Source organism: Primulina eburnea, chromosome 14 (assembly GCF_022965805.1).
Source record: "Primulina eburnea isolate SZY01 chromosome 14, ASM2296580v1, whole genome shotgun sequence".
Lineage (NCBI taxonomy): Eukaryota > Viridiplantae > Streptophyta > Magnoliopsida > Lamiales > Gesneriaceae > Primulina > Primulina eburnea.
In genome coordinates this window covers 32185392-32205338 of record NC_133114.1, presented here as the reverse complement: position 1 = coordinate 32205338, position 19947 = coordinate 32185392, and the positions used below count along the sequence as shown (strand labels likewise).

The following is a 19947-nucleotide window of genomic DNA, read 5'->3' as shown; positions in this document are numbered from 1 at the left end:
TGTTTAAATAAAAATTAATTTAAAAAAAGTCTTACCAAAAAAGAAATATAATGAAAAAAGGAAAGAAAGAAAAACGGGTGCAGGGGCAGCCGCCTCACTAAATTTTCGCTCACCCCCACTCCCATTGAATATAAAAGGGAACCCATACTCATTTCTCTCCATTATCGAACACGGCTCACGGGCATACGCTTCTCCTCTCCTCGGCTGTTACTTGCTGTGGCAAAACCCGCGCATATATATAAGTAGAACTCTCTTGAATTGACTGGAAATCCCAAGAAAATCAACAACAAGAACCGAAGGAAATCATGGACTTGGAGGAAGAGTGCTACGAACCGGCGTACAACGAAGAGGAGGATGACGATGATGAGGACATTACGCAGGAGGACGCGTGGGCTGTCATTAGTGCCTATTTTGAGGAGAAGGGTTTGGTGCGTCAGCAACTCGATTCGTTCGACGAGTTTATTCAGAACACTATGCAAGAAATCGTTGACGAGTCCGCGGACATCGAGATCCGACCCGAGTCGCAGCACAACCCGGGCCACCAGCCAGACTTCGCGGAGGTCGTTTCGCTTATGGGAATTTTTTATGAGTGTTGATATGCTTTCTTCGAGAAATAGGAGCAATTTATGGAGTTTTAGGGTTTGGAGCACTGGAAGTGTTTTTTATGGGTTAATTGCGGTGATGCTCCGAACATTTCGATGGTTGAGTTTTTCTTTTGTGTGTTTCTTCATGAACTTACGGTAAATAGAGACAATTGGAAAGAGGAGACATGTATTTGTAACTGTAAAGGTCCAAGGGTTATGAGTGAAAGAGCCAATTTAAAGAGTGTTTGTGAAAGTAATATTGGCTAGTATCTGTCAATCTTAATATTGCAAGGCGTCAATACAAAAAGAAAAACAATAATGTCTCCTGCTTTGATTTATAGGTTTTTGACATGTGAAGTTGTGTTTTTGCTAGTAGTAGTCGTTTAAAGAACTGAAATTTGAGTTGCTTGATTAGAGTTTATATGAATAGAAAAATCTTGGTTGGACCGTTACCAGACAATTGGAATGTTGTTTTTTGGTTTCGTGGAATATGTCATTAATGGGTTAGCTGACAAAATCGATGCTCGGACTTTCTTCTAGCTGCCATTTCACAAGATAGATTGCAAGTTAAGTGATTGAGACTGATATTGTAGTATTTCGGATGACACGGAGGAATTTGTGCTGCCTGAGAAACATTAGTGCATGTTTGTTTTGAAAAAAGAAAATTTTCAAGTCGTCTGTTAACCACTAATCTGCTAAAGAGGATCTAATTTTTTTGTCTCGGCTTGTTACTTTTGCAGACTATTTATAAGATTAGTTTTGGCCAAATATACCTGAGTAAACCAATGATGACAGAGTCTGATGGAGAAACCGCGACTTTGTTTCCTAAGGCTGCAAGGTTAAGGAATTTGACTTATTCAGCCCCACTGTACGTGGATGTTAGCAAGAGAGTTATCAAGAAAGGTCATGACGGTGAAGAAGTTGCCGAGACTCAGGATTTCACTAAAGTTTTTATTGGGAAGGTAAATTGATGCTGTTTGACACGTGTCGCAGAAGGGAAAAATTTCAGGCTTTTCTCCAAAGGCGACACTGACACTTCCTCTTGTTTATCTGTGTAGGTTCCTATTATGCTTCGGTCGAGTTATTGTACTCTATATCAGAATTCAGAAAAAGATTTGACAGAACTGGGAGAGTGTCCATATGACCAGGGTGGTTATTTCATCATAAATGGAAGTGAAAAGGTGTTAATTGCTCAGGAGAAGATGAGCACCAATCATGTCTATGTATTTAAAAAGAGGCAACCAAACAAGTATGCGTATGTCGCAGAAGTCCGATCCATGGCCGAGACCCAAAACAGGCCACCTAGTACAATGTTTGTCCGGATGCTTTCTCGTACTAGTGCCAAAGGGGTAATGGACATGCCTAGGCAGATGGCAATTTTCTCTTTTCCCTTGTGGATGCATGATCTCTTTCCGTACCTTTTCAAATGCCTTGGTTTTATGAATATGTGTGTGTGTGTGTTGCGATTGCAGGGTTCATCTGGTCAGTACATACGTGCCACCCTCCCATACATTCGCACAGAGATTCCTATCATTATTGTGTTCCGAGCACTAGGGTTTGTTGCTGACAAAGATATATTAGAGCACATCTGCTATAATTTCTCGGACACTCAAATGATGGAATTGCTGCGACCCTCCTTGGAAGAAGCATTTGTGATCCAAAATCAACAGGTACCGATTAGAAAATAAATCTTGATGAGGCAATGAAAGTGTAAGAAAATAATTTTTTGAGTCATTGTTAAAAAGATAATTGATTGTTCTTGACAGATAAGCATCACTATTTAGCCTGCTATTTTTTGCATCATCGCGTTATATTGTAGCATTTAAAGAAATATAGTTGTCATTGCTTACCTGTTCCATATAAATTTCAGCACAGTGTTCTAGCCTGTCAAAAATCAATGACATTTTGAGAACTTGCTGCAATGCTACTTTACTTTTGACTGTTACATACATTTTCTAGTTGGTTAATGGTCCGATACTGATGCAGGTTGCTCTGGACTACATTGGGAAAAGAGGAGCCACTGTAGGTGTCACCAGGGAGAAAAGAATTAAGTACGTGTTTTCAAAATCGCATTCCTTGTCTGATGACTTTTCAGTTGTTTCTAAATCTTAGTCCTCTTGCTACTTGGGCAGGTATGCCAAGGAGATTCTTCAGAAAGAAATGCTTCCTCATGTTGGTGTTGGGGAGTATTGTGAGACGAAGAAAGCTTATTATTTTGGGTAGGTTACTTTCCTGTCTGGACATCATGTTACATTATTTGATGTTAATACTTAAGGTTGTTCCCTTACTCTAGGTATATCATCCACCGGCTTCTGCTGTGTGCAATTGGCCGGAGGGCAGAGGATGATAGAGACCACTATGGCAATAAGAGACTGGATCTTGCTGGTCCTTTGCTTGGTGGCCTGTTTCGAATGGTTTGTTACTGCTAGATATTTTATAGGGTTTATTTGACCATAAGAAATGAAATGTTCTTCATCTGAACATTGCCAATTATCTGTGGATGCAGTTATTCAGGAAGTTGACAAGGGATGTTAGGTCGTACGTTCAGAAGGTTTTGATCGATGAAGGCCTTGCTGTTATATGCATAGATGAATATCACATTTTGTAATTATATATATTTGTTTCTGTGCTTGGCCAGTGTGTCGACAATGGGAAAGATGTCAATCTGCAATTTGCAATAAAAGCAAAAACCATTACCAGTGGCCTTAAATACTCTCTTGCTACTGGAAACTGGGGACAAGCGAATGCGGCAGGTACAAGAGCTGGAGTTTCCCAGGTTGACTTGTCATTTTTTTTTTCTATTTTATAGTGAATGTTTTTTCAATAAGTTATGAATTTAAATGTATTTATTTGTTTGGTGAGAGCAATTGTTTGGATTGCCTATTGCAGGTGTTAAATCGTCTGACTTATGCCTCTACCTTGTCACATCTGCGAAGGCTCAACTCTCCCATCGGTCGTGAAGGTAACGTGTTTTAATTTTTATTGGTTTGTATGTTATAGCAGTCAACTCCAGATTAGTATGTATTTCTGGTCTGTTTCAATTAACTAACCTCTATTTGACTCAGTTGTCACATGCAAAGAATATTAACTAATCTGACGCCCAATGATGCGGATCTTATCTAAAAATAGTTAGTGATGATTATAATGTCTTTTAATCATGCTTAAAATTTAGCTTTCTCGGTTATGGGTTTTCAGGGAAACTGGCTAAGCCGAGGCAGTTGCACAATTCACAATGGGGAATGATGTGTCCAGCAGAAACACCAGAAGGACAAGTGGGTGCTCTTTTGTTTAGCATTTACTTGGTCATTTTCGTCCATTGTTAGTTTATTTATTTTCTTAATGTGATAAACCTACTGTTTTTCATTATAACTTCAGGCTTGTGGATTGGTGAAGAACCTTGCACTGATGGTCTATATAACAGTTGGTTCGGCGGCGTATCCAATTTTAGAATTTTTAGAGGAATGGGGTACTGAGAACTTTGAGGTGAGCAGTATTAGGGCCAATCTGAATAACAAGTCTGTTGCTGTACTTACTGGGCTAGTGTTTGTACTTATACTTCCGTACACTTACTCTTTGTTATTCTTTGTTTCAAGGAAATCTCTCCGATTGTCATTCCTCAGTCAACAAAAATCTTTGTGAATGGTTGTTGGGTTGGTATTCATCGGAACCCTGATATGTTGGTGTCAACTCTAAGACGTTTGAGGAGACGAGTAAGTGACAGATCTCAACCATCTTTGTATGTTTTTTCCCAATTTATGGCATGCAGTCCTTGTAAATCAAGCAGAAAGCCCTCTGCCAGGGTGGTTTCTATTTTCCTGTACTAATTGATGCCAATGAACCTGTTGATGTTGTTTGGTCCTGATGTTTGTGGACAGGTTGATGTTAATACTGAGGTGGGTGTGGTTCGAGATATTCGTTTGAAAGAACTTCGGATATATACAGATTACGGTCGCTGCAGTCGCCCATTGTTTATTGTCGAAAAGCAAAGATTGCTTATCAGAAAAAAAGATATACAAGCCTTGCAACAAAGAGTATGTCACATTTGACCTTTTTGGTTCTCATGCCCTTTGTCCCTGTTGATATGATTGCCCTAAGTCTGTTGTATTCTTTACGCGTTCTGCTCATTCATATATACATGTTTCCAGGAATCTCCCGATGAGGGTGGATGGCATGATCTTGTTGCAAAAGGATTCATAGAATACATTGATACTGAAGAAGAAGAAACAACTATGATTTCCATGACAATTAATGTGAGTAATAAACAGGCCTGATAGATTTTCATCATACAGCATATTTTACTCATGTGAGATGCCGACATACTGATTACTTCGCTTTAGGATCTTGTGTCTGCCAGGCTAAATCCAAGTGAGGCGTATTCTGATACTTATACCCACTGCGAGATTCATCCATCTTTGATACTGGGTGTGTGCGCTTCAATCATTCCCTTTCCAGATCATAACCAGGTGACTTGAAATTACCAATATGTCTTTCTTGGTCAAAATTTGTTTTCTGGTAAGTCTGACATTTGTTTCTCCTCAGTCTCCACGTAACACGTACCAGTCAGCTATGGGCAAACAAGCCATGGGTATTTACGTCACCAACTTCCAATTTCGGATGGTATGGGTTCTGATTTTATTTTTGTTTATTTTGTTACTCCTGTTGATTTTTATTGAATTCACTCTTGTTGCGATATTTCTCAGGATACTTTGGCTTATGTGCTTTACTATCCCCAAAAACCTCTTGTCACCACTCGGGCCATGGAGCATTTGCATTTTAGGCAGTTACCTGCTGGCATTAATGCCATTGTTGCCATTTCCTGCTATTCTGGATACAACCAAGAAGATTCTGTCATTATGAATCAGTCATCAATCGACCGGGGCTTTTTTCGATCCCTATTTTTCCGCTCTTATAGAGATGAAGAGAAAAAGATGGGAACACTGGTCAAAGAGGATTTTGGCCGTCCAGATAGAGCCAACACCATGGGCATGCGTCATGGTTCGTATGATAAATTGGATGATGATGGACTTGCTCCTCCAGGAACTAGAGTTTCTGGCGAGGATGTTATTATTGGGAAGACAACCCCCATATCTTCTGATGATGCTCAAGGACAAGCTGCTCGTTACACGAAACGTGATCATAGCACAAGCTTACGCCACAGCGAAACTGGGATTGTGGATCAGGTCCTGCTGACCACAAATGCAGATGGGCTAAGATTTGTCAAAGTGAGAGTGAGATCTGTACGAATACCCCAAATTGGAGACAAGTTCAGCAGTAGGCATGGCCAAAAGGGAACAGTGGGTATGACTTACACACAGGAAGACATGCCATGGACTGTAGAAGGCATCACTCCCGATATTATTGTCAATCCACACGCTATTCCCTCTCGTATGACGATTGGTCAGCTTATTGAATGCATCATGGGCAAAGTTGCAGCTCACATGGGAAAGGAAGGTGATGCCACTCCGTTTACAGATGTCACAGTGGACAACATAAGCAAAGCTCTTCATAAATGTGGTTACCAGATGCGTGGTTTTGAGACCATGTACAATGGGCATACTGGAAGAAGGCTTTCATCTATGATATTTTTAGGTCCCACTTACTACCAGAGGCTGAAGCACATGGTTGATGACAAAATTCACTCCCGTGGTAGAGGCCCTGTCCAAATTCTGACAAGGCAGCCTGCTGAAGGACGATCTCGTGATGGTGGTCTCCGATTTGGTGAAATGGAGCGAGATTGCATGATTGCACATGGCGCTGCTCACTTTTTGAAGGAAAGGTTGTTTGACCAAAGTGATGCCTACAGAATACATGTTTGCGAGCGGTGTGGATTGATAGCTATTGCAAATCTAAAAAAGAATTCATTTGAGTGCAGAGGATGCAAAAACAAAACTGATATAGTTCAGGTATTTATTTCCTGTTCAATCTCCGTTCTTTTCTCTGTGCTTGCATGCTCATGATTACGTTTTCTTTGGACTCTTACGTATATGCTAATTTGTTGCCATCTTAAAAATCATGAAAATTCGAACCAAATTTTTTCTGTCCCTGCAGGTTCATATTCCGTATGCCTGTAAGCTGCTTTTCCAGGAGCTAATGGCCATGGCAATAGCTCCGAGAATGCTGACAAAGGATATCAAGCAAGCGAAAGATGTAAAGAAGAAAGGAGCTTGATGCCATCATCTTGTTTCAGTTGATCGTTTGGTATCGTGACATTGAAAACCTTAACTCTTAACTGAAAGCTGTTTGGAAAGGAAAGGATGATGGGTGAAAAGGAGAAGCTATGTCAAATGCTGGCGTTCCTTGAGAGTTTGAAGGCAATATCTTGTTGTGTGAGAGAGAACATGTTATTGATCTGAACCCCCTTTGCTGTGTAAAACTGGGTTACTCATGATCCACAACTTGTTTAAAATTATTCCCGAGCAGAATTTGAATCCAAGAAACTTTTCAATCTGGTATTATAGGACCGAACCAATTTTTGTTTGAGCATCCTTTTCCGTTTTATACCAGTTTGGAAATCATAATGAAGTTTTGATTTAAGAACTGTGCATGAGGCCTCTAATATGTTTGTGACGGTTTAAATTTCATCGTTAATTTAATTAGCGACGGTTTTAAGCACCGTTTTCAGAATTTTTTTTTAGTGTATTATATGAAACAACTTTCAAATATATGCATACTTTGAGCCAATTTAATTTGAAAGTCGACTTAATTAGATTAATGAATTCTCTTCTTCAATCTTCAATTGAAATTAAAGGAAATTGAACTCAGTAAAAACTAATAGCATTGTTTTATAAAATAAAATCTGCAACTAAGTATCATTAATTTTTTAAAATAATATTAATTCGGCAAAAAGGACGCTCTCGTGCAGAAGCACTTGATCGAGAAATTAACGTTATGTCTATAGGACAAGGGTTGCGTATAACCGGAGCAGTAGCCGCTCGCTGGTTCATGTTTGCCTGCGTTGTGAAATCCATTTGGCAGTGGTTTGGGGCAAATGGCTGTAAGAGAACACATGACACCGGAATACTTACCATATGACGATCGGCTGGCGTTGTATTTCTGCATAAAAACCCGCCCACCTAACCAAGAAAAACATACGCACACACAAGGGAAGTATGGAGAGCAAAATTAGCATGCAAGAAGAGAATCCAGAATTAGAAGAGAGGGTCGAAAAAGAAGAAGAAGAAGAAGAAGATGATGATGATGATGATGGACCTCCACCTGGATTTCAGTGCATCGTTACTCCACAGCTATGTCAAGCAAAAAAAGATGAAGTTGATGAAGAAGAGGACGAAGGCCCACCGCCTGGATTTCACTACACTGCTCCAAAACCCTCTCCAGCACTTCATTCTTCTGGTTGGATGAAATTATTTCGTTTTTTCCCCAGCTTTTTTATATCCCAGTTTATTTGGTTTATTGTCAATCGCAGAATTTGACTGCATAAGCTGTGCCTGCTTTTCATATGTGCAAGAGAGTGCGTATCTGGAAACTTCCTGTTTCGCATCAATCTTCACAATAATTTGGGTTTCTCGTGATACTTTCTCGATTAGAAATCAAGATATGAATCTTTTTTTAACATTTTGGGCTGTGTTGGGTTGTCCGTCACTTCTCTCACTTCATCTTGAGTTTTAGGAACATGCGAGAAGTCACTGAAAGGGAAAAAAGAAAGAAAAAAAAGAAATAAACAAGAGAAGGGTTTGACATGGTATTGTTGATGACATAATTTTAGCATAGATTATTTAATATTTTTCAAAACGGAAAATGGCAAACATCTTTCTTAAAAAATGAAGAAAAATGCCAGCTGAACCTTATGGATCCATTTATATGTCATTCCCTTAAGTGCGGTTGATACTCGACAGGGTAATGCATATGTGATTGATAATTGCATGGTTGTATAAATTTTGTGGTGCGTAAAATGTGTATTACAGGGGAGTGTAGGTTAGTTTTTGTTTGAGTGAGCCTTTAGCTGAGTTTTTCGAGTATATGGCCTTTTATGTTTTATTCATCAAATCAGTTGACCAAAATGGTACAAGTACTTTCTTCACTGTGAATTAAAAAGGAATCTATAATGTTTAATGGCATCTTACACGGACTTTCGTTGCTTGTTAATCGGTGTGTCAGTAGTGCTACAATTAGGTTCAATGGAGTTTTCACTAGTGATGAAGGCTCCAGAAGATTTCAACACCTGTCTTTGTTTTAATTTCCGAATGAAGAACTCAGAAACCTTGTCATGGGATAGAGAACGATCAAACACTGTGTTGGGTTTTCTTCATCAAAAGGAAAAAAATTAACTCTCGATGGCCCACATCTTGTGTCTTGTTGGCAGAGCTGTATTTCACGGACCAGAGATGTCTTATTTTTCATTGATGTTTATAGCATATAAATCAAAGCTTTCCCCCCACTGTTTGTTTCCTTGCAATGGTTGAGTTGAATCATTGCTATTATCAGATGAGGACAGCAAACAACAAGATGCGGAAGATGACGATGATGGGCCACCACCAGGATGGGAGTTTTTTCCGATGGAAAATGCATTACCTAAACTACCATCAAACTCATCAGGTCACTTTCCATCGTTTTCCTTTTTTGTTAAAAGGATTTTGAATGGTTAACCCTCTCTACTCTTGGTGTGTAAGTCGTGCAACTTCTCAACGTTGTTGTTTGACTTTAGTTCTCTTCATCGATGGATTTAGGGATTTAGGTTTTTATGCATTTATGATCGACGTGATGAGAATCACTAATGTCGTGGGATATATTGTCTTAAAACCTGTTTCATGAGCATAATCCCCACACCTAAAACTGATTATACTTAACATATTCTGAAAGCTGAGATTTTATTAATTTATGAATCTATAAAGGCCGTGGTAACTATGTGAACACTACATTTCTTTAGTTCCATGGTTAATCTGTAAATGCTTAGTTTTTTCAGATGCAAATGTGGAGAGTAATGCTGAACTAAATGAAGGTGAAAATGAAAGTGATGGTGATAATGACGGACCTCCCCCTGGATGGGAAAAAGTGTTGCATCATCAAATGCCTCCATCGTATACCCCACCATCGCAGCCATCACAATCTGTTTCTTCAGGTGAGTTTTTCCTCATAACCTGTTTCCTTTTCATGTACAGTGTTTCAGTGTAATCAAGGCGGTTACTATTCATAGAAGGCATATATTGAGCCTGTAATTTTCCAGGCATATGAATGCTGGAATACATGATGCCTATACACTTGTATGTTTTACATTTGATTAATTAGTGATAGTGATTTTAATTACTCCCATGCCGACTTATTTGATTTATGTGGCCTAGATGATATTACATGCATTAGAAAAGATTATTAAAAATGAATACATTTATTCCTCGTGCTTAATTTTTAACAAGCCTAAGGTTTTTACATGCATATATTTCATATAAATTGAAATGTTGGCTCACATTTACGTGCCCGGCAAATAAATGTGATGTTGATACTTGATAACCTGATGCTATGGGATGGTGGCATTTTAGAGATACCAAATTTGACATGAAATTTATGGGTGGTCATAATTGCTTCTTGTAATAATATGAACATGTAATTCTAATTTAAACTAGCACCTCTGAGTGGTTAAAAAAAATTTGTTGATGAACTGTGGCCTGTGCACATGGATATCAATTTGATCTAACACTTGTTTGAACTAAAGTTGGTACCATGCTGCAAGCAATTTTGTTTTTTCCATTTTTTTATTTTTACTTTTTTTTTTTACCGTAATGAATCTGTAGAATCTGATGACAAGCGTAATAAATCCATCTGTATTTTAGCAATCTAGTTATTCCTCTCCCAAACAACCTTTTTTTCCATTTGTGTTCTGCTACTGTAAAATCCAGTACCAAATCTTAATTCTACAATCGGGCGTTTGCAAGTTTTTCAGGCTTTAAAGGTGAGTTCCAATAGCTCCTGTTTTCTCTTTCTTGTTTTCAGAACTCCAAAATTTTCCATGATTTTATGTAAAATCTTTCTTTGTTCAAAACGATTAAATTTGTTAGACATCTTGAGAAGTTAGGTCATATTCGAGTGAAATTGAGAACTAATTAGCCTGGATTACTTATTTCAAAATTTCAGTGCTCAGTTAGACAACCTTTTGAAGTGACATTTCTCGTCAGAGTTTTGATGACCAACTTTTCTATTATCTAACCCAAATCAGAACGTATTGGCTTGTGACTATTATTAATTAGGGTTAGAGAGCATCTTGGTCGAATCAAATTCAATGAGGTTTGGAACTCACTTGCTCTTTCTCATTTGGTAGACTGGAAGGTTGTGAATTCTAGAATCGTCTGTATCCAGAGTATTAAAAAGTCTTGAACAGGCTAAATAGAAGATATTTCCTTATTTATTTAGTACAAAAGTCGACCTCCAGAGTTGGGGGACATTGAATTGACACTTTGGTTGAAAATTTAGAACTGCTAGTGGAGTCTAGATTTCGCACTTGCTGTCACTACCTACTTACTAACTTGTATTGTAGACAACGAAATGGAGAGCAAACAAGAAACTTCGAAAAATAATGATGAACTTCCTCGATCAGAATCACAGTTGACAACCTTGCCCTTACTCGGTCAATCATTGCCACCAACACCTCAATTACAGCAGCTGCCACCATCAGCATCTCTTGCTGGTATGTCTTTTGAATTCCTTAATTTTGTGATAAGTACAAATAAATGTGTTAAAAGTACAGTAGACTTCGATCGACTCTTCTTCCTTCTTTGCACGTGGTTCCTTCTTATTCCTGTATATTCTGTTGTTCTATCATGAATTCCTTTTTGTAAATTTGATATCTTAACTAGATACTTCACTATTAATTCCACAACAGATGAACTCTTGTTTTCTACTTAATCAGTTTTCTTTTTTATGGTTTTCTAGATATATACAGCTCTCACGCCTAAAGAAACCTTGATCCATTTTATATTTTGATTATAATCTCATACTTGATGCTTGTAACTTTGAAACTACTTTCCCAGAGGTAGCTGTGATAAATGAAGGTGCTTGGCATTTTCCTTCCTCTCAAACAGTCTATTGTTTTTGTTGTTCATATTTAGAAGCTTGGAATGAAGAAGAAACAAAAGACGCGGACAAAAGGTCCACATCTGTGCCAGCGGCTTCTCCAAAGCAATACGTTCCTACTGGTATGTCTTCTGAATTCCTTAACTTTTCGATTAGTACAAATGAAAGTGTTAAAAATGCAGTAGACTTCAATTGATTCTTCTTCCTTCTTTGCATGTGGTTCCTGTATATCCTGTTATTCTGTCATGAATTCCGTTTTTACAAATTTGATACTGTTACAAGATACTTCAGTATTAACTCCATGACATTATTGTTTTAATGAACTCTCGTTTTCTACGTAATCAGTTTTCTTTATAATGGTTTTCTAGATACTAGCATGATGCATGTGCGTTGCACATAATATCAATTATATTATAAAAATTAAAATAATTGATTTTCTAAAAAAAATTTGAATCATTTTTTTATTTATCTGGGCTTAATTTATATATTAGACGATTTATAAGAACTTATATAACTTACTTTCAATATTGTTTCCCAAATTAAAATTCAAGCAGTTGATTTTATGTTATATTATAAATTGTAATGAAATAATATATAGAACAAAATGAACTGAAACAAATTTTTAAAAAAACTTATATATTCAAACACCACGTATAAAGCATAATAACCTAAAAATAAACTAAATTATGGATTTTATCAATGTATAAATCATAATCTACAAAAGCGAAGCATACTAAAGACAAATAATTATCAATTTAAAATCACTGTGACTAACTCATAAAAACAATTTTAAAACAAATGAAATAGTAATATTTATAGTAAAATATAACTCATAATATTATTTAACCTCCTAAAGAATTTTTTTACTTTTTATTTTTACAATTCTATATGATGGATAATAAATTTTATATATCGATCTTTCGTAGACTAACATTGATGACGATTAATTTCTTGTTAAATAAGTTTTAAAATAATAAATAAATCAACATATGTAAAGAAATGTACATTCAAATAAGATTATATGGTAAATATCAAATAAATTCATATAATAATTATTAAATATATATTTTAAACTATTGGTATGATTTGCACCATTAAAATTTGAAATATAACAAAAGAAATAAACTTTCATAAAAAAATGTTATTTTTGTATCTATTGAAATAATTAGTTTGATTTCAAAATAATTAAACAAAGATATTAAATATCATATGTAAAAATTCTGGTACTTTGACAAATGCTAATCAATGATCATTATAATTATATATATTATAAGAATTATATCATATATTGTTTTTACAGTAGAAAATAACTTAGAGTTTTTTTATTGCTCATTAAATCTCTTTTCATGAATTACATATTCAAAGTTTTGATTGATAATTGATTTTACAAGCAATACATGTAATTTTTTAGTTATACAATTTAATAAAATAATAATGCCTATAACATATATATTTGTTATAGATGATTTTTCATATTTTTTTGAAATCGTATTCTCTTAAAATCAAAATTAAACTTTTTACTTTCAATTCTTTATTAAAAAACCTATAAAATATGTTAATTATTCTACTATTGCACATATAGTTATAAATTTTTGATATATCTTTTTGTGATACTATAATTTATTACTTATTGGAAATTGCACTATAAATATAATTACAAAATTAAAATAAAATCATCGGAAAAAAAATGTAGAGAGAAAATTTAAAGGATAAAACATTTAAATGTAGTATAAAGATGAGTTATTTGATAAAATTAATATAGGAGTCACATTTTATTCTTGAAGTGTGTATAGAAAGTTAATTTTGTCATTGCACAATTGGAAAACATTGTCCTTTATCCACACTTTTATATGTACTAGGAAAAGACACGTGCGACGCACGTGAAAATACACTTCTATTATCAATTATTGTTGTTAAAGAAATGAGATCAAAAGAGATTAATTTACAGAAAATTATATATTAATGATTTTCATGCAATTTTAGTCAATAGAAAAATGAGTAATGTTACATGTACAACAAAATTTGTACAATAATTTTTACAATATAATATATGTGTAGATTCAAGATTTGATCTATTGTTTCATTGTTAACAATAAAATTATAATTCTAATCCATGAATTTGAAATCAATTCATCCAAGCGCAATCTAAATAAATTAATAGTTGTTGAAAAACATATTAGTAATAAATCTTATAATTTTGTATAAATTAGACATTGGAAAAAATATAATATAGAATTGATATCATAATAGTTATTAAAATTAAATTCGAGAGAAGAAAAAAGTATAATACATAGCGTTGACACCTATTTTACCACGTGCTACTGATTTATGAAAAATAAAAATACAATATAGATAATATAGTCTAAACCTTAAATTAAATTAGTGCGTCAAATGTTTTCTTCTTTTATATTTTCAATTTTTATTGCTTTCACGTTTTTTTTCATCAGTTTTTTTCTTCTTCGTGAAAAAAACAATATTCTCATCATATTCATTAGCAAATCTTATTGTGCTGTCGACATCAATCATTTGCATTTTCATATATGTATTTTTTGATTCTTTTGTTGGACGGCTTTTTTTATATAATAATTTTGATGATGAAAATCTTTCCCAGCAATAATATCATTATCCTCAATATTCATTCTTGTGTTGTTATCGTCTTCAATTACTTATATTTCAATATCGTTACAATTGATGATCGTATTTTATTCTTTTTAATTTTTTGTCGTTCGAAATCTACTGATATCTTTTTGAATTCAAGGTTTTCGTTGTTGAAATTTTTCTTATATTTTTAATGTCTTCAATTATAAATTATTTAAATCTCTATTTTGAGAAGAAATGTATATTCTTCTCCATTTGATGTCTTTGCAGGTCTCCAGAAAAATTTAGTTTTTTGTGGAAATTTTTTTTCCTTTCATTTACGAGTAAATAAAATCAAAGAATTTTGTTATTTCTCTACAAATTATGTTTCTTTTTTGAAAATATTTTTTAACTTAATCTATAAGCAAATAAAACCAATGAATTTTGGTTATTCCATCTTCTAGACAACTGAAAAATATGATTTAATAAATTTTATATTATATTTATCAAAAAATGTTCAACTCTTAGTGATATAATAGATTTATGCAATATATTATTTAAATACAAAAATTCAAAATTACGATCAACGTATTTTTTTTATATTTCATACTATATTATTGGAAGTATTAAATTTTTATATATTAATTTTTTTCTTGAGAAACTTCTTGCATATATAAACTCATTCAAAAGATTATAGATTTACAAAATAAAAAAAATCGTATTCGATCAATTTAATAAATTGTGAAAAATATATGTTCACTTCATCTACAAACAAATAAAAACCAAATAATTTTGACCTTTCTTATTATCCATCATAAGGAGAAATATTGAGTAATGCTAATGAATAATTTTTGTAAAGATTTATTCATATAATTAAATTTACCTTCAAAAATATGTCATTTCAGATTACATAAAGCTATAACTGATTTGCTTATATTCATCTTTTATAAAAATACATCTTCGTCAATTGCAAGATCATCAAATATGTAATTGTTATAGTTTCTGACCTTTACAAAGATGAAAAATATTGATAAATTTTAATAATAAACTTAGGCTTTGAAAAATATTAGTTTGATTTTTTTTTATAAATAAAATAAATACTCACGAAATATTTATATGGTCATCTTTCTTCTATATTCGATCATGCTTCGCATCATTTTTGTGAAAGTAATTAACTGTTGAACCTTCTTCATAACACCAACCCACATGATTTAATTATTTGGCTTCATTATTTAAATTCATCATTTTAAATTAATTAATCTCAGTTAATGTAAAATAAAGGATATTTAACTTTATGTCCTTACACAAATTTTTTTTTTTTTTGTTGAAAAAATTCACTATATTTACAACCAAATAAAACAAAAGAATTTTGGTATTTATATTGGACAAAAAATCTACAAATTAACTTTTTTGTGAAAAAATTATTTTCACTTCATCTATAAGCAAATAAAACCATTATATTTGGTTATTTCAATCTTTTCAAGTCAATATTTTTTTTGAAAAAGTTTGTTCAATTTATCTATAAAAATAATAAAAAACAAAGAATTTTAGAGTTTTAGCTTTCTTGACAACTTGATCATTATCTAGTATAAATATAGTTTGGCAATTTTGTCCTACTCATAATAACTTATTTTACAAAAACATCCTCACTAAATTTCTCATGTATTACAAACTAAGGATAAAGTTGACAATGCACAATAGAAAAACTTTGACCTTGGTTCACACTTTTATAATATGTATAGATATATGATTATAGATATACAGCCCTCATGCCTAAAGAGATCTTGATCCATTTAAAATTTTGATAATTATTTCATAATTGGTGCTTGTAACTTTCAAGCCATTTTCCCAGAGGATAGCTGCGTGATAAAATGAAGGTGCTAGATATTTGTTTCCTTCCTCTCAAATTGTTTATTGTTTTTGTTATTCATATTTAGAATCTGTGACTCTGTGAGTACAGAAGACACAAAGAACATGGACAAAAGGCTCACATCTGTGCCAGCAGCTTCTCCAAAGCAATATGTCCCTTCTGCTTCGCATCCATTGAAACCAAATGTGGGGTCATCTTCTTCTGGTATGTCCATGAATTCTCAATTGTTCATTTTTTAGCTGTCATTTTTGCTCTACTGTGGCGATCTATTGTCTAATGAGGGCTAGTTATCTTAAATAATAGTTCATCTAGGCTGCGTTTGGTTGGAAGGATAGGATAAACTAATGATTAGTACGTAAATGATAAAGAAAATGATTTTGGTAGGATTGTAATATATGGTGTAAAATAATATTATGTTTGGTAAGATTTTTAAGTGTAGGATAATTTTGAATTTTTGGATGAAAAGACGAAATTGCCTTTCCCCTTCGCGACGGCGGCGGCCGGTCGGGAATGGTGGCAGTTTCCAGAAAATTAGCGACGGATTTTAAAAACCGTCGCTATTAGCGACGGTTTTTGAGAAACCGTCGCCGATCTGGTTTTGATTTATTTTAGTTACTAAAAAATTTGACATTTAGCGACCGTTTGAAAACAAACCGTCGCTATTTGCGACTGTTTTTTACAAACCGTCGCTAAACAGCTGTCGGCCGGCGGTCCATCGCCTGTCGGCCGGTGCTCGGCCGCGGTTGGCGGTCCGTCGGCGGTCGAACGGTGGTCGGCCGGCGGCAGTTCTGGAGGCGGCAGTCGGTGGCGGGAAGTGGTGGTAAGTTTGATTTTAGGCGGGAAGTGGTGGTGAGTTTGAATTTAGGAGAAGGGTAAAATTGGAAAAATAGGAGGTATTAAGAGTGGGATAAATAATCCTAGGGGGTGGGTGAGGAGGTATTATTTTAACCTACCTAATATAACCTAATCATTCATAGGAGGGATTGACTTGGTTAAATAATCACCCCAACCAAACGCCGGATAGAGTAGGATAAAATTATCTATCCTACCCACTCACCCCAACCAAACGTTACCCTAGTGTCCAATGAATGCCAGCTGTATGAATATTGCACCTCTTGTATCTTGAGGTGGGGATGCTTGAACTAATCCTCAGTTTCATATCGAACAATACTAGCACACTCTCTTGCAAGGACAGACTAAACTTGATGGTAGAACATTGTGGAACTCGGAAGATGTGTTTTAACTGTGAGAAATTGATTTGACAATACAGTTCCATTTTTTGGGTATACGACTTTAAATTTTTGTGGAAGTGGACCAGGTTTTGCAATATGCTGAGTTTTTGTGTTGTTTAATTCAATCAGTTCATGGTTTGCTTATACGCTTACAGAACTAGATAAAAAGCAGAAGTTTTTCTTGGTTATGCTTAGATGATTTGGAGTAAAGTGATAATTACCAACTATGCCTTCTGTAAATTTATGCGCATTGCATGTCCAAATCTATTCTAAATAATATACTGAAATTTTCTTCCAGGATTTTTTTTTGGCATTTGAAACATATAGAGATGCAAGTGTAACTAGAGAAGCTTTGCGCTTTTTTCATTATTATTTGTGCTTACAAGATGTGATACTTTATTGGATTCAGAAAAGGCTCAGCTAGTATGTGGTACTTGCCGGAAATTGCTGTTGTATCCGCGAGGAGAAAAATGGGTTCAATGTCCAGGCTGCCTTGAAGTCAATTTTGTCCTAGAAGGTCTTCCTCACCTTTTATTAAATGATTTCTAATGAAATTTGTGGATTCCTTTGTTAACATTTGTCTCTGACAAAATTGAATTCTGAGTTCTATAGTAAAATTGACATCTTAACATTTGGTCCTCCATTCCATCAAAGTAGCAATTCAATTAGAAGTTCTTTCGTTTATCAATAGCTTCTCGATGCAGTGATACACTCTCGTCTGTTTTCATGTTTCTTGGAGTAATTTTTGTTGATGCTTTGGAATAGCTGCTGATTGCCATTCTAACTTAATGTGACCTCGCAGCCAATGAAGTTGGACAAGTTAAGTGTGGAAATTGCGCAGTACTGCTTATGTACCCGTTCGGGGCTCCAGCAGTTCAATGTACTTCTTGCAGCTTTGTCACCGAAATTGGTGTACGTCAATCTTAACTTTTAGGCTACATATATTATGATACTCCAACTCGTTACCTTCGAAGAATCTCCCCTAATTTAGGAATTAGGGAGTGTAATTGCCTGAAATATTGAAATCAGTACTCTGCTTTTATAATTCCTCAAGAGAATCTTATCAGTCGAATTTTCAGAGCTATACTTCAAGTCCATCTATATTTTAAAAGCGAAATTGACACCCTTGTTGGAAAATATGTTCATCGCCGGTCTTTTCTTATCTTAACGTGTAGGCAAACAACAGGCGACCTCCTCTTTCAGTTCAAATGGCCCAGAGACGTCGACGTCCGAATCAAGGCCGAGCACGTTAGGCTGCTAATTTTAAATTTGTATATCAAGATTTTGTTTTCCGTGGTTTCAGCCCCTTCATATTGGGAGATCATGATTTCTATTAGCTTAAGTTAAAGAATAGTGAAATTTGAATTAAATTTAAACTATGGTTCACTCACCTTATTTACTTGGTTTATATATATGCTATGGTTGGACGATAATGATATCCTTTGTTTGCGAGAAGAAATTTCATGTAACATTTTTTGGTCACAATGTATCTATCAAATAAAATACATCTCACTAATTAAAAATATTAGTATTAACGCAAAAAGGATATTAATTAATAGATTTTACAGTCTAAATTGGCAACTACGGTAATAAAATTTACTGAGAAAGCCTGACATCTTTCAAGAGAGAGGGGCCCAATCGTTCGAGTCAATTCAAGTTTGCTTTCCAACTCATTTCCTTTATAATGTATTTTTTATACTTTTGAGTTGTTTTGATCAAAAGTGGAACACCGGCTAAACTTGGAAGAGCGCATGTGACGTCATTTTAATGTATAATTTTTGGCAAAACTGACGAATATCTTATTTGAGTCATCCATGAAAAATATAATTTTTTAAGCTAAGAGTATTACTTTTTATTGTGAATATCGGTAGGGTTGATCCATCTCACAGATAAAGATTCGTGATATCGTCTCACAAGAGACCTACTCATAATTTTTTTATGGCTATTGGAAATGTAGTTTATATTTATATGCTAAAACTTTTTGGTGTTAAATAATTTTTTGGTGAAAAGTTTAGAGATTAAACTAGAAAGTTTAAAAATTGTTTTTTATAATTATTTTTTAATGATTATTTAAAAATTCAAAAATATTGGTAAATATTATATTAAAATATGTTGTTATAGGTGAGATACAAATTTAAAATAGGTTTTTATGTTTCTTTATTAAATAAAAATTGAATATTTTTATCAACAAATACGTTAATTACTTTAAGTTCATAAGTTTAATAATATATAATATATATCTAACTATTTAATCATTAAGATCTAAACTTTGATGTCATGGTATAATTTTTTAAATACTAACAATAACCTTCTAAATATTTTTTTCTAGTAAAAACATCATAAAATATATTTTAATAAATCTGTAGTTCATTTATAACAACTATATTTCATCCACTTTTCAAAATAATCTAAACATTTTTTTTAATCTTCATCTAGATATTAAAATTTTTACATCATCGTTGATTCATAATATAAAAAATTATTCGCTCAATAATTTTCTTGGTTAAAGTGACGTCATTCTTAGGCTCTCCCAAGTTCCCACTGATCGAGTAAGACTTCTCGGATTTTCTTCCTTTCATATTTATTTTATGTATATCCATCCCAAGATAAGCCAAGTTGATAAGTGCTATTATAGGGTAATATGAATAATTAAGTTAATTTATTT

General features: G+C 34.0%; 2 protein-coding genes across 9 annotated transcripts; both read left to right on the top strand.

The window, feature by feature from the left end:
• Positions 1-110: 110 nt before the first annotated feature.
• LOC140813163 (DNA-directed RNA polymerase II subunit RPB2) lies at positions 111-7029 on the top strand. The gene is made up of 19 exons (XM_073171618.1): positions 111-560; positions 1325-1546; positions 1643-1933; positions 2057-2254; positions 2571-2635; positions 2717-2803; positions 2878-2998; positions 3091-3135; positions 3223-3360; positions 3474-3546; positions 3780-3856; positions 3960-4067; positions 4178-4294; positions 4460-4615; positions 4730-4834; positions 4922-5047; positions 5124-5201; positions 5285-6487; positions 6633-7029. The coding sequence occupies exons 1-19, from the start codon at positions 306-308 to the stop codon at positions 6750-6752; spliced, it is 3585 nt and encodes a 1194-aa protein (XP_073027719.1). The 5' UTR covers positions 111-305; the 3' UTR covers positions 6753-7029.
• Positions 7030-7653: 624 nt separating this feature from the next.
• Positions 7654-18687, top strand: LOC140813168 (uncharacterized). 8 transcript variants are annotated; one of them, XM_073171626.1, is made up of 9 exons: positions 7654-7934; positions 9027-9137; positions 9505-9660; positions 11068-11217; positions 11639-11725; positions 16141-16254; positions 17692-17780; positions 18085-18194; positions 18458-18687. In XM_073171626.1, exons 1-9 carry the CDS (start codon positions 7694-7696, stop codon positions 18627-18629), a joined length of 1230 nt encoding a protein of 409 aa, XP_073027727.1. In that variant the 5' UTR covers positions 7654-7693; the 3' UTR covers positions 18630-18687. The 8 variants fall into 8 exon arrangements, with proteins under 8 accessions (XP_073027727.1, XP_073027726.1, XP_073027728.1 ...); XM_073171625.1 differs by having other exon boundaries at positions 9496-9660; XM_073171627.1 differs by having other exon boundaries at positions 9496-9660; positions 17692-17799; positions 18458-18664.
• Positions 18688-19947: the final 1260 nt, after the last annotated feature.